This window comes from Lepisosteus oculatus, chromosome 26, assembly GCF_040954835.1.
Source record: "Lepisosteus oculatus isolate fLepOcu1 chromosome 26, fLepOcu1.hap2, whole genome shotgun sequence".
Taxonomy (NCBI): Eukaryota; Metazoa; Chordata; class Actinopteri; order Semionotiformes; family Lepisosteidae; genus Lepisosteus; species Lepisosteus oculatus.
The window spans coordinates 9,948,001-9,975,359 of record NC_090721.1 but is presented as its reverse complement, the minus strand read 5'-3'; the positions used below and the strand labels follow the sequence as shown (position 1 = coordinate 9,975,359).

The 27,359-nt window shown below is 45.0% G+C and overlaps 1 protein-coding gene across 8 annotated transcripts; it reads left to right on the top strand.

Annotated features, from left to right (window-relative positions):
- Window positions 1–16: 16 nt before the first annotated feature.
- On the top strand, window positions 17–27,108 carry kiaa0753 (KIAA0753 ortholog). 8 transcript variants are annotated; one of them, XM_069184455.1, is made up of 20 exons: window positions 17–106; window positions 293–577; window positions 879–1,002; window positions 1,524–1,844; window positions 2,769–3,033; window positions 4,003–4,112; window positions 5,244–5,306; window positions 5,912–6,133; window positions 6,458–6,665; window positions 10,269–10,444; window positions 10,864–11,027; window positions 11,386–11,523; window positions 12,147–12,236; window positions 13,342–13,429; window positions 13,558–13,629; window positions 14,115–14,285; window positions 15,334–15,415; window positions 15,982–16,108; window positions 23,919–24,131; window positions 26,429–27,108. In XM_069184455.1, exons 3-20 carry the CDS (start codon window positions 889–891, stop codon window positions 26,562–26,564), a joined length of 2,760 nt encoding a protein of 919 aa, XP_069040556.1. In that variant the 5' UTR covers window positions 17–106; window positions 293–577; window positions 879–888; the 3' UTR covers window positions 26,565–27,108. The 8 variants fall into 8 exon arrangements, with proteins under 8 accessions (XP_069040556.1, XP_069040561.1, XP_069040559.1 ...); XM_069184460.1 differs by lacking the exon at window positions 17–106 and having other exon boundaries at window positions 235–424; XM_069184458.1 differs by lacking the exon at window positions 17–106 and having other exon boundaries at window positions 235–471.
- The last annotated feature ends 251 nt before the right edge of the window (window positions 27,109–27,359 follow it).

Genomic DNA, 27,359 nt, shown 5'->3' with positions numbered 1-27,359 from the left:
TGTGCGGCAGCTGCCCCCAATCACGCCGAGCTGGAGGCAGTGAGGGTCTGCTGACTCCTCTTTCCGCCTGCTGGAGTCAATGAGCTGCCCCTGACGCCTTAAAGCGGTACCGCTAGCAAAGTTGCTTTTACTTTTGTTTCCTTGTTGCGTCTCTGACGACGTGGGTATGTGAAAAGAAAACAACAACAACAAAATGCTTTAAGAGCACGAAAAATGTGATTTTCTCTAAATTATTAAAAACGTAAGCAAAAAAAAAAAGCATTTTGAGCGTTGTGGTTCTGTTTGTCCCCAGAGGGCATTCGTCGTACACGGTGGACAAGGTGTGCTGTGATTGGCCAACTCGACTCTTCCGGAAGGCCGCTCCTGATGGTGTTGTCATGGCGGCGGTTTAAACAGACGGAAGTGCTTTACACAATTTTGGGGAGTAATTGAAAATTTATTTTTATTATTTTCGTCTGCTCTGTAGGAACAGTAGGTAAACCACTCTTGTTCTTGAGGTCATGATTTCTAATGAACATTAACAAAAAAGCAGTCCATTTTCTTGGTTGGGGATAAAGTTCTAATAGTTGACGCCAAGGTAAACAATGTATTTCGCTGCCTTAAGATCAAGATAAACTTCAATTTCACAGCTGGAATAAGCTATAAAAGTTTTTGTATTTTGTATGTTGTGGTACAGGCAGATGACATGTAATGCGCACCTCATATCTATATATACTTTGCTTCGATAAAAAGTCCTGGATTTAACTCATGAGATTTGCATATGAGCTGAGAGTACTTGTGAAGCTGGGAGTTTTTGGGTGAGATATGTACTTGAGCTTACTTTATTTAATATTAGAGAACTAGAACAATAGCACCACCCGCTTGCTTTGTCTTAGCAGGGAGGACACTATGGCTATGAAGCTTCAGAAACGACCGCTGCAGGTAACATTTGCGGAGCCCGGGGTCCAATCAGGTTCGGCGGAGAATCAGTTGCAGGGCAAGGCTGAGCTCCACCAGACACAGGTACACTTTCATACCCACGGGTGCCGTTTTATGGCAATGCATTGGCATTGAAGAGCTGCTGCAAGTTTTGTGGATAAACTAGATCAAATTCAGTTATGTCTTTTTAAAATCTGTTTCATTCTGCATCTCCAGACTGCTCACTATAGTGAGAATAATCATGATGGCACATTTACTGGGCGATAGCAGGGCAAGAGACTGAGTGCTGTCTTGTTAAAGGCATTAAAGGGTGAAGAAAAAACGATTTATGTGGAAGTGACAGGGACTTATAGTTATATAATAGAATAGTGAGGAGTGAAACATGATGTCTAGCTTCTTCCAGCTAAAATGCACCACCATTTTTCCAGTGTTATGCATAGAGGCCCTGATTGAAACCAGAGTTAAACTGTTTTTCCAGAGCTCTAGTGCAGGGGGCAGATATTCTGAGGTTTTATTGCACTTTTTGTGTAATCTCATTCAGTTGTTTAAGTGATATCGTGGGCTTTTTATTTTGCTCTTTGTCAACAACCTGTTTGTTTTCCCAGCTGCGGTTCAACAGAGCTGTGCCTGCAGCCCATTCCAACCTGACGGCCCGGTTCCACAGCCCTGCGCCCATCGTGATCGAGAAACTGACGCCCCCGGGCGCCACGATGGCCAGTGGGCAGGGGGCGGACAGTGTGAGCAGCTCCCAGAGCTCGCTGCGCTTCTCCGTGGTGTCTGAGGAGAGGTTGCAGCAGGCAGTCAGGCTGGCACAGAGGGATCTGCGCCGACGTCACCAGGAATCTCTCCTGACCCCTAACGGGGTACAGCCCCCTGCAGCTGGCTCTGAGAAATCCAAGCCACAGGACGGAAACACCAGGGACCAGGTAGAGGGAAGATCAAAAGACTCTTACTTCTTTCATTGCTAGAGAGTATTTTGTGCATTTTTTTATAGCAGTCCAGGGAGCTGTCTGTAACAAAATGTGTAGGTAATTGCTTTTGAATTATTTTGTGTAAAGAAGTTCTTCCTGCTTTTAATCCTAAATGACTTCTAGCTGATTTGTGCTTTGGGTCCTGATTGTGTTGTTGAGTAGCTCATAACTGAGAAATACACTGAAAATCAGCAGTTCTTAGTACTTAATGGTTATTAGGTCTTTCTTTTTGCTTATTAGAAAACACAAGTTTTAAATTGCATCTGGTATCTTAATGTAATTATGAACATCAGATATTCAGTAAGCATGTAGTTTGTAGTTACTATTATTCAAAATAAATATAAGATAATTAATGGCCATATACAATTTCTTGTATTAGGAATTTGTCTTTTCACATACCCCAACTTGCTCTCCATGAGACACACAGACAGGGAGAGAAGCTTGGGGGTCAGAGCGCAGGGTCAGCCATTTATACGGCGCCCCTGGAGCAGCTGGGGTGAAGGGCCTTGCTCAGGGGCCCAATGGAGTAGGATTCCTCTGCCGGCCACGGGATTCGAACCGGCAACCTTCCAGCCACAGGCGCAGATCCTGAGCCACAGAGCCACCGCCCTGCCCCGATATTCTTATATTGCAAGAATAAAAACCTGCCATGAATTGTTGATCAACTGTGTGGTGTATTTCTTATTTGAAAAAACACTGGATCATAATGTTACGCTGGATCATTTTTTTTTTGCAGCTGAGCAATTTTCATTGTTCTTTATGCAAAGCAAATTAAATTACGTTTAGGTTCCCAGGACAAGAGTTTTTATGTGCGCTGGTGTTGTGTTGCTTTGATCTATCTGTTTGAATTCTTGCACACCCACCTGGTCCCTTTCACAGCTCCAGCCCAAGCGAGCTGCCCAGAAGGCATCAGCTCCAAAGGCAGTGGTGACGAGGCCGGGGGCCCGGGTGTTGGTGTACACCCCTGAGAGACTCGGCCAGCCCCCCAGGACTGCACATGGCCAGTCACCCCCTACCCGAGACCCTGGACCTGGGCTAAGCGGCAGGGCTGACAGCCAGGAGCCTCAGCTGAGCCAGGAGATTCGGCGGCTGCAGAAAGAGCTGAGCACCTATGTCCAGCGGATCGAACAGCTGGCTCAAAGAGGTATGGGGGCAAAAAGGCAAAGGAGGGGCAGGAGTTTCAGTGGCAGGTAAACAGCAGATCAAAGACTGGACTTAAAGGGGAACCGCAGTCCCCATTTCTCAGACCGGTTGTTAAATCTTGGTAGAAAAAATCAATTGACATTCTAGAAACAAATTACAAATTTCGAATTAAGCACAAAATCGTGAACATTGTGAAAGTACTGTAAATCGCTGTGTTGATGCAACTCACATTCGACTTCCCACGCAGTGCCATGTGAAGCAGCCCTTCCTGCTCACTTGTCTCCTTAATGACTCATGTAATGTGATGTCTGAGAGAATAAGTACAGGTTGTGCAGCCGACATTTCACTGCAGAAATGTTCCAACGAGATCTGCCTGGAGAGTTAACACGTAAGTAGTATTCGTTGGCAAAACCATCTCAAAATCGAAAGTTATATTTCTCTTGGATTAAAAGAGATGTTTACACAAGCCTGTTTGTTTACAATGTCGTAGGACCACACACATCACCAGAGTTTTTGTTGAATCGCAGAATGTGGCACTGCACCTACCTGGAAATTTTGTCTATTTTATTATGTAAATTGGAGGTTAGTGCGTACATTTTTCTGCTATTGCAGTTTGAAATGCAAATGCACTCATCAGTGCTGATTTTTTCTAACCCCAAAACACAAAAAAAGCATTGCAGTTCCCCCTCGACTCCACTGAGTGCGAATTAAGAGTGTGAGATGACAAGGTGTGTTGTAGAAAACAGTCATAGAAAGAAAGAGCAAGGGCACCCAATTGTTGTGTAAAAAAAGACCAGTTTTATGCACCAAATGTCTACAGGATGACCTGTGTAGTTTTCAGATCAAAACTAGTTAAATCCCAGAATCCCCTCACGTCTACACTAGCTCATTCCCGCCGTTGACATCCTTGAGCTCCTCGGTGTCCAGCCGGTGGGCTTCACTCCAGCGTGGTGTGTGCTCTGTGCTGCAGGGCCCGTGGTGGCTGCGCCCGTGGACCCCGAGGAGGAGCGCCGGGCGCAGGTCCGCCGCCAGGAGCAGGCCGCCCGCGCGGCGCGCGTCATCTACGTCCTGCAGCAGCAGGTGCTCCGCCTCCGCCGCCCGCCGCCCCCCGTCGGGTCCTCTTGCTCTTGCAGGGGCAGCCGGTGTGGAAGAACCCCTTGGTGTTATTGGTCCAGTGTTGTCGTGGTCTGAGCAGTAAGGGCAGGGCGAATACAGAATTTCCTTAACAGTAATACAGTGTTTCCAGTGAATACAGTAACAGTTTAGTGTTTACAGGGTGAGTCCAGCATTTCCTTAACAGTAATACAGTGTTTCCAGTGAATACAGTAACAGTTTAGTGTTTACAGGGTGAGTCCAGCATTTTCTTAACAGTAATACAGTGTTTCCAGTGAATACAGTAACAGTTTAGTGTTTACAGGGTGAGTCCAGCATTTCCTTAACAGTAATACAGTGTTTCCAGTGAATACAGTAACAGTTTAGTGTTTACAGGGTGAGTCCAGCATTTCTTAACAGTAATACCGTGTTTCCAGTGAATACCTTAACAATTTCCAGTGGTACAGGCGAATACAGCATTTCCTTAACGGTAACACAGTGTTTCCAGTGAATACAGTAACAGTTTATTGTTTACAGGGTGAATACAGCATTTCCTTAACAGTAATACAGTGTTTTCAGTGAATACAGTAACAGTTTCCAGTGGTACAATGTCTGTAAAGCCAGACATTAGTGTTCAAAATGGAAACAATGATATTTAAACTTTGTAAGCATAATTGTAATATATTTATATATTTTTATTTTTAAGAACAGGAGAATATAAGAAAGATTACAGACGTGTGGAAGCCATTTGCTCATCTGGCCCATTTGGTGTGACGTAGATAATTCATCCAAGAATTAGCCACACTTGAAGGAAGCCATGATTTTGATTTCAGCGACGTGGCTGAGTAGTTTGTTCCAGACTGCAATAACCCTTTACATAAAGAAATACCTCCTCTTCTTAGTTTAAATATACTTCCATGTAGTTCCCACCTGTGTCCTCTGGTTAGTTTTTTCACTGTTGATTTTTTTAGGATCATCTTTATTCCGAAGAGTTGCCATTCATTATTGTCCGTGCTTTTTATTTACCTCCTCCCCCTTCTCAAATAATCTAGATGAACAAGTGAACAATCTGCATCTCAACTTGTTCACTGTCTGTTTGTCTCCTGTGCTGAGCTGCAGGTGAAGGAGGTCCAGGAGGACTTAGACAAGCTGTCCACACAGAGGATCAGACACACCAAGAAAGTAAGGACCTGAGCCCATGTCCAAGGGCTTATGGGAGAGTTTTGAGGTTAAGCTGGCAATATTGAGACAATAATATACAGTATTACTCTGCTTTTACATCTGCAGTGCTTTTGCCTTTTGCATGTTCATGTTCATTAAATATGTGGCCATTATACTTCTTTATCAATGGGCAGAATGGTGTAGTACGACGTGAATTTGCAACATCTGCACAATTTTAGGAAATAGGCTAATAAGAAGATGCAAGTAGAGGTTAGTTCCATGCTGAAAGGCACAAAGAAAAATCACAGCAGTGAGTTTTTGTCTCTTTTTTTCATTTTACTGCTTTCACCTCTGCCTGTTTCTTTGTAGCTCACGCATGGGTAGTTCCCCATTCCAGCCTCCTAGGAAGATGCACTTATTGGAATAGATTATCACTTTGGAAAATAATTCAACAAGACATGTACAGCAGTACATGTCATACAGACACTAATCAAGTAAAGGGTGTAGACGTGAACGTGTTTAAACAGGTTTCTTGCTGGTCTTTTCAGCTCTATCTATTACAGATCTGAAGATACAGATTTTTCTATTTTCTATCAACTCTTCCCATGTTTCTCCCTTTGTCAAAGTCCAGAGCGATGGACAGACTGGCCGCCGCCCACAGAGGGGCTGTCCGGGCTCTACAGGTGTTTGTTAATCAACTGCCTGACCAATCAGAAGACAGGGCACTGTCCCACTACAAGGAGCTGGGCCATCTGATTCGCCAGCTGTCCCTGTGTTCCGCCAAACTGGAGTCGGGCTCGAGTTCCTCTGTGCCTGAGACAGCTGTCGATATCCTGCAGAAGCTGGAGGTCAGAGAGAGGCTCTTCTGTTAACAGTGTCTTGGGGCTAGTGTGGTGGTGTTAGTTTCTAATTGCAAAGCTTGTTTTTATTAAAACCTTAAAATAAAATATGCAGTATGTGAGATCAAAAGTAAACAAAGTCCCCTGTAAGTAATATTAACAGTACAGAATGAGATGTTGCTGATTTTTTTTTAATGTACTGAAAGTGCCCACCATCTCTCTTTTGTAATCGCTCTGGTGCAGTTATCAGTTTGTGTTTTACTTTGCTGCTCTGATCCTTCACCTGCTCGCCCTGCGTGCTACATGACGAAATGAGACTCTCTCCCTGCCCAGGCCTTGGAGTCTTTGCTCGGCAAGCAGGAGCGGGAGAGTCCCGGCCGAGGCGGCTCCCGAGCCCAGAGCAGTTCACCGCCGGCGCGGAGAGCTCCCCGCGGCCGACGGCACAGCGCGTCGCCCCCCCGGGGGACCAGGGGCCCCACTGCCAGGGGCAGGAGCCTCAGAGCGGGGCAGAGACCGGCTGTGGCCAAAAGGATCGTACCAGGTGAGCTTGCTGGACTTCATTTTGACTTCTCCGCCACTCTGCACCAGAACTGATGACCCTGTACTTTATGTTTTTGTGCGCTGTGATCCATAATTATATGAACAAGAAACACACAGTAGTGCCCTTGCTAAGCTTTACTGAGATGTACGATAGCACAAGCAGTTCTGTTTATCTTGTCATGTGCACAAGTGCAGTGATATGCTTATTTGCATGTGGGCTCCCATACAAAGACATTAAGGAATCACTAAAAACATAAATACAGAACAGCAGCAGTAACAACAAGTTAAATAACATACAGTTTGGAAAGAAAAGTACTGTGTTACAAAGCACAGTGACACCATATTGAAAGCATGGACAGGAAGGTACGATAAATCATGATGCAAATTGAGAAATAGGGGCCAAGCATAGGATCAGGTCTAGGCTTTGTAAAAATAATTGAGAAACTGAGGAAATACTGGTGCGAGTACCATGGAAGTTTATCACGGGAAACTGTTGACAGGGTGCACTCATTAAAATGATGTAAAGCAGCTTAAGCAGGTTAGAATGATACAATAAGGTTTTTCTTAACATGGTTGAAAAGGAGATTATTTTGATGGGCTGCAGGCTGCAAGCTGCTGGAGCTTGGCATCAGTGGCGCAGCCTGGCGCCGAACTGGTCCTGGAAGAGGCTCTGTGCTCCAGCTGCACATTTCCGATCCTGTGGGGTTCGGCCACATGCAGGCTAGCGTCCAGTGCGCTCAGTTCCAGACTGTCAAAGGCTCGTCGTTTGTGGTATCTATCCTCGTACCTGCTCTTTCAAGTCTTGACAAAAAGGAGCACATTGCAATACGGGAACATAACCTGTCCTGTTGTCAAAACCTTGATAAGAACCACTAAAGATTCACATTATCCTTAAAGGAGCGTACAAGATCATCTTTTCCTTCTGCTCTTCGGCACAATTGTGAATGATTAAATCCTCAGGCTAAGAAGCAAAGTTGGTCTCTTTCCTTTTTTTTTCTGCGGAAGGACATGTAGGAATTTACAATTACTGCATTAAATAAAGAGAATTAGTAAAAGCAGAGAAAATGAATTGGCAAGAGAGTGGGAGCCAGGTGAGCCGTAAAAAAAGTAGACTCCATAAGCGGAAAGCAATTCAGACGTGGCTGTGCTGTAGCCTTGAGCTTCTTTTCTCTAACAGATAACCCTGCACGCAATCAGAGGCCCGCCAGTGGGAGAGATTTATCTGCCTCTCGTTGCCACGGGAAGATTTGTGCCATTGTGTCAGAGCAGGGGAAAGGAGACTGCCACTGTGGAAATATAACAGCTGTAGCTGAGCATTGTGCTTTTATCATTATAGACTGCCTGTGAGTATTCCCCTGAGATAAGAGGGCAGTGTGCTGGAATCACGTTTATAGCACTCATCAGCGGAATTGTCATTATGGAGAAATAGGGGTTGTTTCTAATTTAGTCCAACACGAAGCTGGAAGAATGATTCCATTATATCTTTCAAAGGAAAAAAGCAGTATGCAGGGCTGGCTCTATCTTTTTGGGGGCCCTAGGCAAGATCTGGGAAAGGGGCCCCTCCAGATCACGATTCGCGCACACACTACTGTTATCAGCTCCCAACACAACCTTATTTTACTATTTAGAACAATTAATGAATTATATAACTAGAAAATGTATTTAACAGTTTTTAAGAACACATAATAAATATGTTAAGAACAAGAAGCACAAAATTTACTAGGGTAAAGTATTTGAGCATTAACAGTAGTATATAGAACCATTAGTAATAAATAACGATAGAAACAATCTCTGTTATATCAAATTTGTACCAAATTATAACTTGCAAGCTACTGCATTGAAACCTTTTGTAGAAAGGAACTGTAGAAATAAATGTGAAATTAAGCAAGAAATAAGTGCACTCAATAACAAAGGAGGTGAGATCAGTAAGCCTGAGAAGATGGGAAAGTTTTATAAAATAAATGTTCTATAAATCAATTCACCTAGATTTTCAAGAGGCAAAATCACCAATTACTGTACGTCTTCATAGGATAGTAATTGATCCACTGTGTGATTGATGCTCATGATGACCAGTCCACTGAGATGGTCTTGTGCCTTGGCTGACCTCAGGTGTGTTTTAATCTTGAGCTTTGAAAAGCTCCTCTCTGCTTCTGCCGTTGTCACTGGGAGAGTGACTGCAATCCGAAGGGCTACAGATGGGGTTTACAATACCCCCATTTAATGAAGTTAAACCCCAATTCACTGAAGCTCAGCAGGTTTGAGCCTGGCCAGTACCCGGATGGGAGTCCATGTGGGTCCTAATGCCCCAGTATAGTGACGGGGACACTATACTGTAAAAAGGCACCGTCCTTTGGATGAGACGTAAAACCGAGGTCCTGACTCTCTGTGGTCATTAAAAATCCCAGGGCGTTTCTCAAAAAGAGTAGGGGTGTTATCCCAGCATCCTGGCCAAATTTCCCCCTTGCCTTTACCAGTCATGGCCTCCTAGTAATCCCCATCTCTGAACTGGCTTCATCACTCTGCTCTCCTCCCCACTGAGAGCTGGTGTGTGGGGAGAGTACTGGTGCATCATCCAGGTGGGGCTGCACACTGGTGGTGGTGGAGGTGAGTCCCCATGATCTGTAAAGCGCTTTGAGTGTAGTGTCCAGAAAAGCAATATATAAGTGTAAGGAATTATAATTATTAAAGCAAAGGAACAAGTAATAGGCTTATTTCATGCTGAAAAGAGAAGAGAGAAAACACAACGTTTCAGCTGTGAAGCCTTCTTCTCTTTTCAGCATGGAATAAGCCTATTACTTGTTCCTTTGCAGACTATGCATGCTGACGCAGGTACCCACCTATAATTATTAATTATTATTTGCTTTCACGCTTCTGGCCAGGCAGTGCTGATTTTTAGCAGACGACCCATGCGGTGTGTGTACATTTGCAGGAAACGTGAATCTGTTAAAGTCTAGTAAAAACGCCTCAAGCAGTCTGTGTCTAGCTTGAAGATGTGACATGTCTAGCGTTCGCTAGTTATGTGGATCTGACAGACTCAAGACCAAATGAAACACAAGGGCATTGTAACGGTGACTTCATTGGGTGCACCTCTGTTTTGAGATCGCTTATCTTGCCCTTCTTTTCTGCGCTTCAGAAACATTACGTGCTCGATTATGATTGGTCTGTTTTTGACTGGGCTTCCAGTAGGAAAATCCACAGCATCAACAGAAAGAGACAGTAAAATATAGACTATAAAAATATAGTGTTCCACATTGAGGAAGGCCCCCTGGTGGCCTCAGGGCCCTAGACAGTCGCCTAGTTTTCCTGTGCCCAGGGCCAGTCCTAGTCATGAGTGGCTTATTAGGAATAGTTGTGATTATATGTATAAACCAAATTTAATTCATGTCCTAAAATAAAATTGCATTCTGCCACTACACTATGCATCCCTGATAGCGAGTTGAATTGTCTGTTTTCTGTGGCTTTCTGTGCAGGTCATGCATCTCTTTCATTCACGTTTTTTCATTTATAAAAGAAAATCTACTTTTGTAAAGGCTGGCAGGTTTCGTTTTGCTGCTCATCCCTGCAGCGGAAAGGGGTTCTGAGTTGTGCTGGCTCGTCTCCACAGCAGGCGGGAAGCCTCCTGCCACAGGCCCTGCCGAGACGGAGGCCCCCCCGACCCCGGATCGCAGCGAGGTGCTCAGGGCCGGGCTGAAGAGCCTCATTCGCATCGGCGCGCTGAGTGAGCAGACGCAGCCCCTCCCGGCGCAGCAGAGAGGGGTGTTACTCCCCGAAAGGCCAAAGGTCAGTCTCTTTGTCCTGATGCACTTGTCCTTTTCTGACAGTTTACGTAACGCTGCCTGCTTTCCACAAAAACCCATGAAACACAGAGAAGGAAATCGGTCTTCTATTGCCAGGCAGTCCAAGCCATTTCTTTTATGAATTGTCGGCTCTACTTTATAACCTAATGCCAAAAGCCAAGCATTGTTGCCATGAGTACATTTGCAGAGAATGATATGTGAAGATAGATTGTTGTTAAATGCATTGCTTTGCTCTTCAGGTGCTGTGGCTTGGTCCTAAGCTGTCAGAAGCTGAGATGAGTCAAAGTGCAGTGTAATGGGAGTCTTTCCTGTTTCAGCGCTGAAAAGTGTTTGTGGATTCTTGATCAGAGTTTTCTCGCTCTCTTTTCCTCCCACTCTCCCTACCCCACACCACACACACAGAGTTTTCGCCAGCCTCAGGAACAGAGGCTTCTTCCCCGGGATGCTGGCTTCCAGCAGCCCACTCTGTCCTCCAGACTGAAGGAGAACCAGCCCCCCCAGAAAGACACCCCTGCACCCTGGATCCCCCCCAGCCCCACTTCCCCCAGGGCAACAGGTGCCAGGCGGTGAGTGGATGCAATATGCATTGGCACAGGGATTTTGAGATGAGGTTTTCTGCAGTCCAGTCCTGCTTTTTGAAAGATGGTGTAGTTTCATTACACCGAGGGCTTAAGCACATCTGAAGAATATACCCCACTCTTATCTACCTCTTTCCTCCTTTCTTTTGCTTTGATCACTGTTTTTAAGTCCAGTTCATGAAGAATTTATCTCCATGCTAGGTTTACTGAAAATGTGTTCTTTGCCGAAGCAAAACAAGCTCTCAGGTCTGCAGAAAAGTAGCAGAACATTTGCAATCACCTGCTGGCCCCCTGATGTCAGTGTCCTGAATGACGTCTCTAAATGCTGAAATTATTTGTATCACAGGGCTTCTCGGAAAAAAGAGGGAGCTGGAGTTCACTTCTGCCCACAGAAAGTGTCTGCTGCCCCCCCTGTGCTGGAGGAAACTCCAGGAAACAGCCTGGGGCTAGACAGGAAACAGCAAGCTCACAGGGAGGCCCTCAGGTCTGAGCGTTGATTCTCTCATGTCATGCTGATGCTTGAGAACCCACTCATGCTACTGAAAGATTGTCTGCCGCTGGTTTTGCAGTCATAGAAAAGTTGTCTTTCTTCCTTTCTCATACCTGGAAGGATGTCATTGTTGTGATCATCCTGGAAGATGTTCAGCCACATTGGCTCACTAGCAGCAAAACCAGTTGCTCCCTTTATTAAAAGCTTTTTATAGCATAAATAATTCATTCACAGTGCCTACAGTCCTTCATTCCATGGTAGTCAATAATCAGGGCTTTTGGTTTTCATTCATGCTTAAGTTTCTCAATTAATCAGTCTAATTGCTTCCAGAATGCTATTAATTTTAAGGTGTTTATTTCATGGTCCTTTAAAAATTCAAGCATATCTTTCATTTTTTCATTTGAAGTGTTAATTTCATTGATATTTATTGCATTTTAAAACATTCTTTGACCTTGAGGAAAGGGTGATTTTTAATCATTAAATTGTTTAATTAGACCAATCAAGTAATTGAAAAGTCAGGTGGAAAAATTTAAGGACTGGGTATTCTAGCATCAGGAGGCAGATTGTGACTTGTGGCTAATCTGGAAACGTTGATCCATTGCAATTTTGTGCTGCAGGCAAGCTTGGCTGGACAAGGAGACCACCCGTAGGCTGAAGGAGCTCAACCAGCTCAGCAGAGAAGAAGCAGAGCGCATCCAGAGACTCAGGTAAGAACCAGCTCACCTGTTTACACAGGGCAGAGCCAGAGCCCTGTATTTTGCTGATCTCCTAAACACCACAGTTCAGAATCCCATAGAGACGCTTAGCCTTGTTATTCCATCTATGATAAGCAAAGCTGTTTGTTAACAGCTGTGCTCCAAACAGAATTGGCCTGCCTCTAAATATTCACTGTAGTGTTTGGCAGGGAGGGACAATGCCCTGAAAAAAACATCCCTGCCTGCCCAAACACCTCCCAGGCCATTCTGTCACATTGTTAGCATGTCCCTCGGGATCTCAGCTCAGCTTGGCAAGCTCTGTATAAATGTTGATTTCAAGTACTGAATACAAGTGTTCAAAATCCTCAAAGGCATTAAGCCAAAGTCAACCTGGCAGACTTTAAAAAAAATAGCAAAACACGAACCAGGGGATACAAATGGGAACTAGCCAGCAGCCACATTTGTGATAGCAGCCATATCACCCTGCCACTCACAGCTGGCAGCCCACTGAAGCCCAGCGGGTCTGAGCCTGGTCAGTACCTGGTGGGAGACCTCCTGGGAAAGCTAAGGTTTCTGCTGGAAGAGGTGTTAGTGGGGCCAGCAGTGGGGCCCACCCTGCGGTCTGTGTGGGTCCTAATTCCCCAGTATAGTGACAGGGACACTATACTGTAAAAAAGGCGCCGTCCTTCAGATGAGATGTAAAACCGAGGTCCTGACTCTCTGTGGTCGTTAAAAATCCCAGAGAGTTTCTTGAAAAGAGTAGGGGTGTTACCCTGGTGTCCTGGCCAAATTTCCCATTGGCCTTTGCCAGTCATGGCCACCTAATAATCCCCATCTCTGAACTGGCTTCATCACTCTGCTCTCCTCCCCACTGAGAGCTGGTGAGTGGGGAGAGGACTGGTGCATCATCCAGGTGGGGCTGCACACTGGTGGTGGTGGAGGGGATCCCCATTACCTGTAAAGCGCTTTGAGTGGAGTGTCCAGAAAAGCACTATATAAGTGTAAGGAATTATTAGTAAGTGGATTTAAAACCGAGAACAGGATCAACTACTGACTACCATATGGGCTGGATGGGCCTCCTGTTACTGTTCTTATGGTGCTTCGCTGCTGTTCTCAGGACTGAAACGGATTCCCCCACTCGCTGGGCAGAGAGGGCAGAGACACTGGCCAGAGAGAGGCTGCAGCCACTGCTGGAGAGGGCAGAGGTAGGGCTGACCCAGGGGAGGGAACATCAGCTTGGATAATTCCAGGATTTACCTTAGTGTAAATGAGTGGGTCAATTTTACAGTCAGATTCTGTTTGATAAACTGCTTCCAACTGTATTTTGTCGCAGCAAATCAGCGACTCGTGGGAAAGAAAGGGAAACTCACTGAGACATCGGCTCTCCGTCCAGGCAGCGGACAGAGTAAGTGTCCACCACGAGCGTCCCCCACAGATTTTGCTGACCAAGTTCACGAGTTATGCAAGCTTCTCTACTGGAGCTGAAGATTGCGGTTTGCGATAATAAAAATGTAATTTGTAAAATAAAATAAAAAAACAGCCACCTGGCTTTAGCCTGCAGAGTCCCACAGACACATTGGTGGGCCTCCGGGGTTGTTGTGTTTTCATTATGTTGTGAAAATGTTTGCTGATGTGCTGCTGAAACAGAGCATAGAGCTTTTCCAGCAGAATTGTGTTGAAACCTCATTAAGACTCCCAGCGGGCATTTTAACCTTTTCTTTCCAGATCTGTAGTCTGGGCCAAGAAATCTTTTCTCTGCCTTGTTGGAGGAAGCACTGTAAAGCTTTGCAGGCTGGAAAAAACTACTGTATGTGAACCTGGCCCAAAGCTCTATAAATGTGCAGCATGACATCGCCCTTACCCACAGTACCTTTGTGATCGTACCCCCAGGCGGCGGCCAGCGCCGATGTTCTGAGCGAGGCCCTTCTGGAGGACTTGCTGGAGGACACGGCGCAGGCCCTGCGGGCACTGGAGGAAGACAGAAAGATGGACCGTGCTGCCCAGGCCATGCAGGAAGCACCCACGCTGGAGAACATGCTCCTTAGGATGGAGGAAATGGAGGTCAGCTTCATCGTCCTCGTCAGAATACATTTGATTAAGATAATATCACTTTATTGGCCATAGACAATTTCTTGTATTAAGAATTTGTCTGCACATACCCCAGCTTGCTCTCCATGAGACACACAGACAGGGAGAGTAGCTTGGGTTCAGAGCGCAGGGTCAGCCAATTATACGGTGCCCCTGGAGCAGTTGGGGTGAAGGGCCTTGCTCAGGGGCCCAACGGAGTAGGATTCCTCTGCCGGCCCCAGGATTCGAACCGGCAACCTTCCAGCCACAGGTACAGATCCTTAGCCACTGAGCCACTGCATCGAATGAAGGGCCTGCAGGTCCTCTGGTTTTCCTACTGCAAATTTCCGTCCTCCATCCTGCTGAGATACTGGAATTTGTGGTTTTCATTCCAATTAGGTCGTCCATTAACTGAATCAGTCATCATCTTTAATTTGTCAAATGTTGTTGATGAAGCATATACAACTTTAAGGATTAGGGCTCACCTGGACAGGCGCTAGAGTGCCATGCTTTCCTTCAGAAACATCTCCAGACCAAACGTTAAGATTTCAGTTGATGACTCAATGCCAAAAGAAACTATGGGTTGCGAGACACCTCCATCCTCGCTTTCAAATAACATGTTTTCTGTTTTCTTTAGGCAGCACTTCAGAATTCACAGTGGGCATGTTTGCGGTTTCTGACTCTTGTTTAATTCAGCTACAGATTTTCACAGTCAAGGTGTGAGATCGTGCAGTTTCCTAGAAGAATTTAAAAGCCAAACAAGCAAAGGGTTCTTATTCTTTTTCTTTGATCTCAAGCAGAAGAAATGTAGCAAGAAAGCATGGAAAGACTTCAGGCTTGGAGTAACTCAATCCAAGCTCTGACTACAGTACCTGCAGATCAGACACAGGAAGTGGTATGGCTGTAGGCAGAGCCACTGTGCCCCCCCACAGAGTGGAGGGTACTGCAGTCAACCACTGCACTGATTAAACCACCCTTCATCACATTAATGAGGATGAGTACAGCTGGAAGCTGATTTATCACATTCTGTGTTTCTCTTCAGAAAGACCATGAAGCAGTGCGTCAGCGCTGCGCTCACATTGCGTACTCCGATGCCAGGTTCTGGGCTGAAGAAGACAGGGCAGGTTAGTGGACGTGCCAGATGACCACGCGGGGTCTTTGAAGTCAAGATAATGGAGTGGCCAAAATTGCATCTCCTCTGCTTCGATGATTGCGTATTTATACACATGTAGTCACCTCTGGGTTGTAGTAAAATTGATGAAATGGTTATACAATCAATTCTATCTTTTCATAAAAATAGTTTCAAGGTTTCTTTAAAGCACCTCAACCTTTTAACACGAACAGGCTGGGTTTATTGTAAGGTGTTAAAAGTAGCTATTTAAATGACCACATCTTGAACTTTTCCAGCTGGTATCTGGCTACATGGTTGTTCAGCTCACATAGCTTTAATGCTTATTTTGGTTTCATTCCATGAAGTATAACACTTGGAAGCACTGAATGTTTTATTTGGTTGTTAAAAAGCACATTATTTGACATGAAGTTTGCTGCAGGACTGAAGTAAATGCAGGCAAAACCTCCCAAAGAATCCAGATAAGAGTTACCAAAATATAGAGCACTGATGTTGTTGCTGTGACTGTCCAGCAGATGGCAGCAGTGCTGCACGATAAACTTACAGCCCCTCTTTGTTCAGGCACTGTCAGGAGTCCTGTTAACAACAGGCCGGTCAGCCCCCGACCCATCAGAGTGACCAGGCCTGTGCTGAGGCAGGAGCCTGAGGTGGACATAGTGCTGGAGCCCCCTGTGGAGACTGAGAGAGGGTGAGTGAAGTGGAACTACTGATTAAACCTGGATTTCTACTGTGTGGCAAATGCAAAGCGACTCATACCTTACATCTGTCACACAATCACAGATGCGCAAACACAGAAGCATGTGTAAAGACCGCTGACCAAAATGAAATGAATCTAACCAGACCCATTCTCGAAAATAATACACCAAATAAGAAAACACACTCAGCTGCTCACTAGAACAGGGTGCCGAAGAGTTAAAAACCAAGAATGTGCTTTATTATTTAAGTTAATGATGCGTGTGATCCATTAAAGTGTATTTTTCAGTTTAAAAAAAAAACAGCACTGTAAGTTGTCAGCTTGATAGATGATAATGGGGTTGCAGTCTTTCAGTTGAATCCCCAAAAGGTGTTGCTGTGTGAAGCGCCAAAGAAAAGCAATTAGTCTCTGCTTGGCGGCAAACAGGAAGGAGTACTTCTGTTTCCCGAGCTCTCCTGCGGGTCCCTCCCCACCCTCCGGTAGAGCCCACTCTCGGTCCCGACCCGTGTGGAATGCATGAGCGTGCTGGAGCGGGGCCGAAGCACGTCCCGCAGAGCGCAGACCCAGCCGGCATGATTGAGTGGAGCCCATTTCAGCAGCGGCAGGGCCATTAGCAAATTAGATCTGCCAGAGGTCCAGGCCATCTGTCCTGGCCCAGCCCAGTGCCTCTCCACCATACATCTTCCTCTTCCCGGGCTGCGGCAGAACTGGAAAAGTAAATGTTTAAATCAGTATTTTATTTTAAATCCAAATCCAAATCCTAAAGATGAAAAGTTTTGAATATTCAGCACCTGGTCTTACCTTGTGTAATTATACCTATTTTCACCTGAAAAACACTATTAACACTATCAATTGCAGGGTCAACCTATAGACCCATTAAACAGCATGGCATTTACTGGAGCAATATAGGTGATGTAACTTGTTTAAGGGTACAAGAGCAGAGTCCCACTTGGGATTCAAACCTGCAGAGCTCCCTGTGCAGTGTGCAGACCCCCTAAGCACTGCTCTCTAGACTGCTACCTGTGTAAGTCTTATTTTTCTCAAACCCACCACTGCAATCTGGACTGATGTGCTCCCTGCAAACAGAATTCAAAGCAGAGCCGTGGCTCACCAGAAAGCCCTGTATGTACTCACAGGGCATCAGGAGGAAGGGTTAATGGGCAGGGAGAGGGAGGTAAATGAGGCTGATTGGTGGAGGAGGGGGCACAGACTGCTGCTGGAAAGGAAGAGTGCAGATAATCGGTAGAAATTCACTCCATGTAGAGATCTAGAGATAGATGTAGCATGTGGACAGCATCCCCACAATGCTGCCTTCTGGTGGAGACTTAAATGTAGGAATATGCAGTTATTTTGTGAAAATCCTGAACTCTCTCCCTGTGAATTCAATCTTTTGTTTTATTCTTTGCCATGCTAGCAAAGTCAGCACGAAGCAGTTATTACCCGTCCAAACAGTCGCTTGAGATCGAGGGAAAGAAAATGAAAAGTGCAATAATCCGCATCTGGCTCCCCCTGGCAGGCTGTCAGATCCTGGCAGTATAGATTTTTTTTGCAAAGCACACGAAACTACAGCTATGAATGGTCCCAAATGGTTCTCTAATGCATTAATCATAAGTTCATGTGTAACTAAGGCATGAAGTACTTTCCTGTCTCCCTGTGTGCTGCCAGACAGACTAACAGAGCTGCTGCACAGCGGTCAAAAAGCACCGTGGTCTCTAATTTGTTATGCTCCCTATCAAAGGTCCCTCCCTTGAAAGGTTAAACTTCAAATTAAACCTTTTTCTTTTATGTTGGTACCTTGAAAGTTACCTTGGAGATTCAGTTGCCCTACTGATCAGCCACAAGAAATACGTTAAGGGAAGTTTTTTTTTAAAAGAACCCTTTCCAAAAACAAGCATGGATGCACAGCAGGCGCAGGACTTTGTTGCTGTAAAAATCGATCTCAGATCCTCGTGGTGCTTTGAAATATTTTCCTCGGCTGCCCCTTGGTGAGAAAAGAGTGCTTCTGCTGTCAGTAGAGCTGGGCAGGGAGGAAGGCCGGCTTTTGGAAAATTTATGTCTCCAGCTTCGCTTTAGAGGCTGCCTGTACTCCACACCTGCCCTCCTTGGCTCAGGGCCTCGTCAGGGTTTTGTGGAGACAGCTGAAGGAGTTAGTAACCTAATGAGACTGCTTCTATGAGCTTGCCTACTGAGTGGAGTGTCTTTATTGTGTGCGCACGTATAGCTGTGTTGGTGCTGATGCAGTCTCTACAAGGCAAATGACTTTCATCAGCCTCTCTAAAAGTGGTTCGTGTCTATTTTCATCCCATGTCGAAAGCTGTTCTGCTGGAGTTTAGAACAGAAAATAAAAATAGAATAAAAGTCAATTGGAGGTCTTCAGAAGGTACAGAAATGCAAATGTGTTCCTATTTGAGAAAGCTAAATCAGTTCCTGGAACTCACTTTAAACCATCTCCATCACCACCTCATCCTCAGCATTTGCTGTAATCTTTCAGAAACAGCCAGCTTCACTAATGATCTGTTTTCCTTAAATATTGATGCTTTAGAATCTGAATTCAAATCAGAATTATTTTCTCAGGATAAGCCCTCCCTGGTATTTGTCAGTTAACACCTTACTATCAGAATCTGCAGGAGTGAGGGGTGTTTGACCCATCTACCAATATAAAAGGCACTGAAGCAGTATAGACACGTCAGCCAGTGTAGGTTATGCAGCCTTTGGTACGCTTTGGAGTGCTGCAGATAGCAGAGGCTGATTGATTTACAGTCTAGAGGAGGAGAAGACAGAGTGGGGAAGGTATTTATTTTCTTTAACAAAGATATCTTAATTAAACTCAGACAAGTATTTCTCCTGATTTCTCTAGATGATAGCATACAGGAACCTGTAATTCAGAAAGGAATAGATAAATTGATTTTTAAAATGTATTGAATAATAAGCATTTGGAGACCTGCTCGTATATAGAAGTAATATGAGTAAAACAGAAAAATGACATAGTAGGTGACGTGTTTTGACACCTGTCTCCATTGTGATATGTTCATCCAGCTGTGCTCACCATCTGTGGGTAATTAATAAAAAGAGAGATAGTAAGGGAGAGTGAGAGGAGACCACTAGAGGGAGCACTTAGTTTAATGAAGAAGCAATGCACTAACAAGGTTACAGTTCTTTTGCTTAAAAATGGTGATTAGAAGTATGATTTCAGAGATGGAAATTCAGCACAGCTGCTGATTAAGAGGCAAGGAGAGCTCATTATGTGCTGTGCAAGCTGTCATTACCAGTATTTACAGCACCCAGAGCTGTGCTCAGGGATGCCCTGCCTCACTGCGCATACCGCCAGCCTCGCGCCACACGGGCCTGCTGGTCTCTGGAACTGTTCCTTCGGGCTTTCTCTCTGCTGTGTATCTTTCCCTCTGCTACCACTTATCTCTGTCTCTCTCCCTCCCTCCTTTCCATCCTGCCCTCTGTCTCTCTGTCTCTCCCTCTTTCATTTCTGTTCTTTTCCTTTTCTCTCTCGCTCTTCTCCTTTACATTTTCTCTTCAGTCATTCTTGATTGCTCCTCTACTCTCTCTCTTCCCCCCCTCCCTGTTTGCGCTTGGTCTCGCACCCCTTGTTCTTCCTCTTGTTGCTTCCCTTGCACTCTCAATGAGCTCAGCTGCACTGCGGGCATCGCTAATTAACACAACTCCAAAATAAGTATACAACGCCCCACCGTGCTGGCACACCCTAGGCACCTGATACGCCCTTGTGTCATTTCTCTCTGCAGCAGCAGTCTGGCGCTCCCAGCGCCTGCTCTTCAATCACAGCAAGGAGAAGGGAGGCAAAAGCTGTTTCCCAGAAAAGCGAAGAAATAACATGTCTGCTTGTTAATGTTTTGCTGCCTTGGCCTGGGTGATGGTTTTGATTGCTGTCCGCCTTGGGAAACCCTGTGTGGAATGAAGAGGATATTTCACTGGGCGATGGAGTGAAATAATCCCAGTTATACACTTTCTTTTTATCTCTCGGATGCTCACAGATCAGTAATGAATCACTAGCACTGAGATGCCAGGGACAGGGGACTGAAATGTCATTGCTGCATGTGAGCAAGTGGGATGCTGGATATTGAAACTATTAAACCTTCTGTTTTGTTTTCATCTGGTTTACATGAATTTTAATAACATTAAAATGCAGCTTAATTGAAACTTTCCCATGTGTAATGCTTTGGATCCATTTCTTCACATAGCCCTTCAATAAGGAAGAAAAAGCCCAAGGCAGTGTTTTCTGTACAATTAGTACAATTTCCTTGCTAAAGCCCTGATATTTCAGAATAAGAAATACAATGGAGAGATTTCTTTCCAGGGATCTACTTGTTTGTTCAAAGTAAAGCAAATGGTGTCTTTGAAAGACATATTTCTTTATTTATTTTACAGGGTAAATCTGAAAGGATTCAATCATTTGCAATGTCAGTCTAGAGCCCCAGCAGGGCATTTGCATTTACTCGAGCAATCTGTGTGTGAAGTTCCAGCTTCTGGCCTGAAGGCCAGAGTGCATCAACTGTTTGAAATATTTAAGAAGATTGTGTCTTCAGGGGAGTGACAGTTGTTTTGTCTTAAGGCGAATCTGCTGCTGTCCTTTTTAAAGTTGTGTACGGTGTTGTGGGCCAGCTGAGCTGGTTATTTCCTTGAAAAGTATTGTCAGGGTGATAAAGAAGTAGACACACTCCAGGGGAAACCTAGCCTTGGTTCCTGTTCTCATTACCCACAGTATAACCAGCACTGTGAATGTAGGAGGAGGAATGTTAGTGTGTTAAACTTGGACACAGTGTTGTGAGAGCAGGTTTTCAACTCAGCCCGAGTCTTTGCAGAGAGCTTCTCCAGGGGACAAGCATCTACTTTCAGGGTTCGAGAGGTGGGGATGGATCACCAAACACAGTCTGACCCTGATCAACTGGGCTCTTGAGAAATAACAGGGGCAATAGGCTGATGGCTATTAATTGAGCTTCTGCTGTACTTGCAATATGAGAAAGAGCCTTGGGAACAAACTGAACCATCCAGACTGGCAGCACTGCGCAGCCCACTTTAAAAAATGTGAAAGATATTTTTTCCACATAAGCATACTATTGGCGAATTTGCCTGAGTTTGTTCTGTGTTGCAGAAAATCGAGGCAATCTTGGATTCATTTATTGTGGGCTGTCAATCAGCCGATTGGGCATTTTAACGAAGCATACCATTTCTGAAGTTGTAAGTGATGGAATATTTATGAGAGGCAGCAATGAGTCAGAGGGGCAGAGCCGAACAGACCTGATCTTTCATTCTAGAGGTAACTTCTCTCTTTCCCTCTGATACCTCTCTGCTTTAGTCTTTTTCATTCTGTCCCACAGAATCTGTCGATCAGCAGAAGGTGGATATTATGTTATCAGGGAAGACTGGCTCCTGACCAACAGTGCTGAGTAATAATCTGTCCCATTGCTTCCAACGCTTGTGTCAGAATATCTTGTCTTCACTGTGCATTATTGGCAGTCCGGGAGCAGGACCAGGAAATCCGGCCGGCACTGCAGTAGACTGGATTGATTATGCTGGTCCGCACTCCACCTCTAGCAATAGTGCATTTGATGGGTCTTTGACTAATGAATTGTATGAGGTCCTACACTGCAGCCAGGACTTTTCACTAGACCATCTGGGACTTGTTGACTCTTGGATCACCTCGAAGATCTCTTAAAAAGGCCAGGACGTCCTGGATTCAGTTCCAGGGATGTGGTCTGGCTTGCGTTCCCTAGCTAGTGTCTCTGTTTCCTAATTGGCCTATTTAACCACACAGATTAAGTCCTGCTGCCCAGGCCTTTGTCTTTCACACGCAGTTTTGATTTGAATGTTATTTCACCTTGAGTATTCTGAAACCTGAACGTAGTTCCTGCTGAACAAACATAAGAGTCAGCCTGTTACTGAGGACCGATAATTGAAACCGTGGCCTTCAGGAGTTAAGAGTCCCCCACGTCAATAAGTACTGAGCTTCCTGTGTGACAGATCAATGATTCATCGCTGTCGAGTCTCCCAGAGTTTGTCAAGTGAGCCTTCACACTCCACCAGTCGGTGCGGTTTTGTGTTGCCTGCTCCAGATTGTGCCAGATTTGCTGGCCCCCTGTATCCCCAGCCAGGCAGCATGTATCACTGCGTAGGCTTGTACAGGGCTTTGCATTTGTGCCAGAGAGGCAGATGAAAAACCACGTAGCCAAATAAGGATTTGCAGTCTTAATATAGACAGCCAAAAGGCCTTTTTCTTCGCATCAGAGAACAGAGAAGAAACACGAAAGAAATGCCAAAGACAACCGGGTCCTGTCAATGGACTTTCAGCTTCTTTTCCTGTCTTGTGGGTTTAGATTCGGCCTGTCTATGGCACTGTCTAACTTTGTAGTCATGTATGAATATCCTGACACAAACATGTACACGACTCTTAAACGTAGGTTTCCTAAAAGTGTCAGGATTCCGCTGGACAGTTAGCCGCTGCTGTGAAGATGTGGGGTTAATAGGAGCCGATAAGAGGAAGTGTTTGTGCATTAATTATTGAAGAGCAGAAGCATCTGATTATTTACTTGGAAAGAGCAGCTTGCAGCCCAGGGACAGGCAGGAGCTCCCACTAGCCAGAAGGGATTGTTAGATCTTTATAAAAAAAAAAGTGTACTGAAATGTTGTTGTACTTAATCTGCTCCATTTCACTGTTATTGTTTCGTGAATATCTGGGTTACTTGAAACATGCATCTGCTAGGTTTCAGCTTGGCGTTTGACTGTTTCCACATCTGGAGGTCAGGAGAGCAAGACAGTACTTGTTCTGCAGCCTGTAAACTAGTGCTATAAATGAGAACTGAGGAACATAAACACCCAAGTCACCAAAACGATCTGCCACGGATGAGAAAATGCCAAACTGCTTGAATCTCAGCAAGTTCATTTCTGCATCTGGGCTTCACTTATGGTGGAGTGCTGGAGCACCTCTAACGCTGTCTCACAGTGCATTAGATTTTGCCATGAGTTTTTTTTTTTACAGACGTCCCCCATTAATGAAAAGAAAAAGAAGGTCCTGCTAGTTTAATTGCTGTTGGATTGATAGAATTCACCCGCGGAGAGAAGCAATTGTCCCTTCCTTAAGAGGACCATTTTCTCAAATTAGCCGAGCCTGCCATTACCATGGCTGTGTGCTGTAAACTGCTGCTGCATGCTGAGCAGGGTCCTGATGGCATCGGAGAAAGAGAGGCATGCTTTAATTTAATGCTAGGGCTGTGTGCCGCTGACGCTTCTCTAAATATAGCAGCTGAGGGAGTTGCTGCGCCATCGATTCACTCATGGAAGGACAGCGACCCTGACTGTAGCATCCCTTGGCGGGGCCCGGCTGTCCCCAGTGTGAGGCTCTGTCACCTGCACAGGCAGAACGGGTAGGACCTGCCAAGCAATGAGACGCAACTCAGTGCAACTCACACTTAGCAGTTGGTGAGGTCTGCCCCTCCTGCTCCGTCTCTGTTTCAGTCTTGGGGACTCTCCGTCATCGCCAGCCTGCGCAGAGGTGACAGCCTGACAGGAATCTCTAAAACTGCTTTGCAGCTCCCTGGCCCCTTCTGAATTCACTCCGCGGCATAAATTGCTTGTAACCAGTAGTATAACTCCATGTATTTCATTTCTTTTATTTGCCATTTGTAGGACACGGATATGTAAGGAGTGTCAGTGTAAAGTCTGCATCCCAATTAAGGGAAATAGAAGAGGGTAAATTATTAAAGAAGGTGGTTATTAAAGAAATATTGCTTTTGCACCGATCTGGCCTTGACCTGTTTACCTTGCACTATCTCCATAGGTCTGTGTCCGAGATCTCTATGGATGGCCTCTCCTCCTTGACACGTCCCCAAAGTCCTCCTACACAGGCCACAGAGAAGTGCGGCACTCTCCTCTCTCTCCCAGTCGGAATGCAGAACCACATCCAGCGGTACCGCGAGCGCTATGAGGCGTACCTTCGTCTCATCTCCCATGAGGCCCTGGGGAACTTCAACCCCTGGGCCATCGCCGACAGGTGAGTGCCAGCCATGCGAAGCACTGAACCACACGGCTGTCTTCTTCCTCTGGGTACCCAGACGTTGGTAAAGACTCGATTCTATTAGTGATTGACCATTGAATGCCATTGCAAATATGGTGTTGTATTGTTACTGTAATTGTGCCCCGGGCAATAGAAAATGTCACTAACACATCAAATCAATGTATTTTGAGATGAATTGTAATATTCGTATAGTTCAGTTCAGTGTCACTGTCAATTTGCGTTTGTAGTATACATGTACGGTTTTCAATCCCTTTCTCGTATATGAATCATTTGCATTTTAAAAGAAGTTTTAAGCTCGCGCAGCTCACAAAATTATTTAAACCTTTACGAGTCCCCTGCAGGCTCCATGAGATAAGAGAGTTCTTCAAAATGGAGTGTATACAGCAACATAAGGTGTGATCCTATAATTTTTTCATTATTCGCTGTAAGGAAGAATCTCTGAGCTCCTTGGCTGAGATGAGCAACTTTTGCTTTGAGTACCTCAAAGATTGTGCCAGTCGCTGTAGAAATCACTTGCAAGGTGACCCCTGAGACCCCACTCTAACGCCTGCAAGAGGAGAGACTGAAAGAAAGGGGCATCTCTGGCGAACACTGGTTGGTCCCTGCGAGGTCTGAGACCTTTTTGGTAGCTTGGGAAGCCGGGCTAAGTCTGCAAATTGTGGTCCTGCTTGTTCTGATAGTGGGAAAATGAAAATAACAGATTTTTTCCGAAGAGGCCAGTCTGTCTGTGATAATGTGGATAAGCTGCTGATTATCAGTGTGAAGCCATTAAAAGTCACAGAAGACCTCGTACTTCCCCTTACTCATTTCTCAATAACAAGACCAGCTCCCCGGATAGAAAAACTAATGTTTAATTCACACTCTTCGACATTCAACTGAATGGTTGGGTGTTGCAGTGTACACTGCAACCCATCTGTAATTTGCAGCAGAAATTCAGCAAGCAGTTGACTGATCTTTTCACCCGCTCACTGAAAACCTGAAGATGTCTGTGATGTTATACTTTTAGTTTATAGCAGAGAACAGGGCTCTGATTGTGCTGGATCCTTTATCATGTAACTCATTTCATCATGGCTTGAACTTGTCAGACCTCAGGCGCTCAGCAAGGTCTGAACAGTCCCTTAGAGAGACCTCAAAGGTTGCTTCCAGGATGCTGCTATAAGGGATCTTGTTGGGCCAGTAGGTGGTACTTTGTGCTGTAGGAAGTGCCGTTGACTGTTAAACCAAAATCCTGCCTTCTCTATCGTTAAAAATCCTATGGCACTGTTCATAAGTGTAGAAGTGTTAAACCTGCTTTCCTGGCCATAGTACACTCTCAGACTGCACAACTCCTCACACTGCACCTGCTCTGTACAGTGGAGCTGCTGTCACAGAACAGCATCACTCACGTACAACTACAGCAAATCAGTGGTGGGTGAAGTGTCTCCCTTCCTCCAAATGTTAATAATAATGAACTTTATTTCATATAGCACCTTTAAAGATGGCTTCTCAAAGCGCTTTACAGAATGACAACAACAACAATAAAAAAATATGTAGAGGGGCTTGGGAGACAGACAGTTGACTAGAATTAGAAGAGCGAAGGTTGCGAGGCTGGGAGTAGGGCGATAATAGCTGAGACGGGTATTGAGGTGCCCAGCCATGCAGAGCCTTATACGTGAGCATGATTTTGAAGTCGACACGAAACTTGACAGGAAGCCAGTGCAAGGACTCCAGGATAGGAGTAATGTGATCACTTTTACTAGACCTGGTCAGGATTCTGGCTGCCGAATTTTGGACATCCTGGAGTTTGTTCAGTGTAGATTTAGATACCCCAGCGAGTAGAGCGTTACAGTAGTCAATTTCGGGAGAAGACAATTGTGTTGGTCAGCTTTTCACTCACAGTTAGTGATAGCATCGGACGTAGTCTAGCGATATTTTGAGGTGAAAAAAAGATGTTTTGACAATGTGCTGCACATGTGGGTCGAATGTCAAGCCTGAATCAAATATCACCCCCAAGTTTTTCAATTTGGACTGAAGCTCAAGTACAGAACCATCCACAGATAGGGTTACAGCCTTGACTTTTCAAAGTTGATTGGGTGGGGTGCCAACAAGCATGACTTCAGTCTTGTCACAGTTTAGATGAGGAAATTCTGAGTCATCCGTGTTTTTATGTTAAGAGCTTTAGGCCCCCTTTGGGCTTTAAAGAGATATAGAAATGAAAATTGTTATCCTATTAGTAATAAGAATTTCCTTTCCGAAACCCTGAAAACTCCGTGTCCTGTCTGTGCCCCCATCAGCCTAGCCGAGGAGCTGATGTCGGAAGCCCTGGATGAAGTAGCTGCGGAGTTCCAGGATGTGTGTGAGGAGTATGCGGAGGCCGTCTTCACTTCCGAGTTCCTGCAGCCCACAGAATCGCCAGCCAGCCAGCAGTGATGCTCGTTTTGACAGAACATCACGTCCAGAACAATGACCAGTAAAACACCCAGCCAACATGATTACACATTCCTGTCCAAGCTCATCCATCCCAGAGTTTTACTCGTTTTCTGAAAGAGCATCTGGTAGCAGCACTGCAGAATCCATCTAATTTGACGTTACATTTGATAAGATACAAGGATTTGCTTCCAAAAAGGCAGTTACCGTCTTTAATTGTTTCCCGCATCTCGGAATAGAGCATGTAATATACAGAGCCAGAAAAGAGGTCATTCAAGGAAGTCTCATCCTGCTGTTAGAAAACATGGCCCTTGTTAATTAAATCCTATTCTTCATCTTTGTTAATGTCAAATCTTTTATAAACTATTGTTATATAGCACTTCAGATGATTACACCGGTTTTCAAAAGCCACAGACCTGTTAAGTTAGATGCTGGGAGCAGATGCAGATCAAGGGAATCCTGTTTCCAAAAATAATCTGATATATTGGATTGAGTGATGTATCGGAGGGAATGTGTCGAGGGAAATAAAAAGATGATTCGCACAGTAGTGTTGCCGGCAAGTAATCTTGGTTTGGGGAGGAATACATTTTTTTTCTTCATATTAATATTTATAGGAAGGAGAAATTAGCAAAGTATGTTTTGCATCAATCCCTCATAAAATGACTGCACCTGAATTTTTGCAGGATTTAAAATGAATTCAGTGAGAGGATTGGGGTTGGCTTGAGTGTGAATTCAGAGATATGCAGGCACATTAATAGAAAATCTTACCATGAGAGCAGTCAGCTATCCCTGGCAAAC

What these genes read in the sequence shown, in the direction of transcription:
- kiaa0753 (XM_069184452.1), top strand. Translation starts at nt 748, where the DNA reads ATGAGATTTGCATATGAGCTGAGAGTACTTGTGAAGCTGGGAGTTTTT. An exon ending in GGATCAGACACACCAAGAAA is followed by an intron (nt 5,307 to 5,911) that starts GTAAGGACCTGA and finishes CCTTTGTCAAAG; the next exon opens with TCCAGAGCGATGGACAGACT. An exon ending in ATATCCTGCAGAAGCTGGAG is followed by an intron (nt 6,134 to 6,457) that starts GTCAGAGAGAGG and finishes CTCCCTGCCCAG; the next exon opens with GCCTTGGAGTCTTTGCTCGG.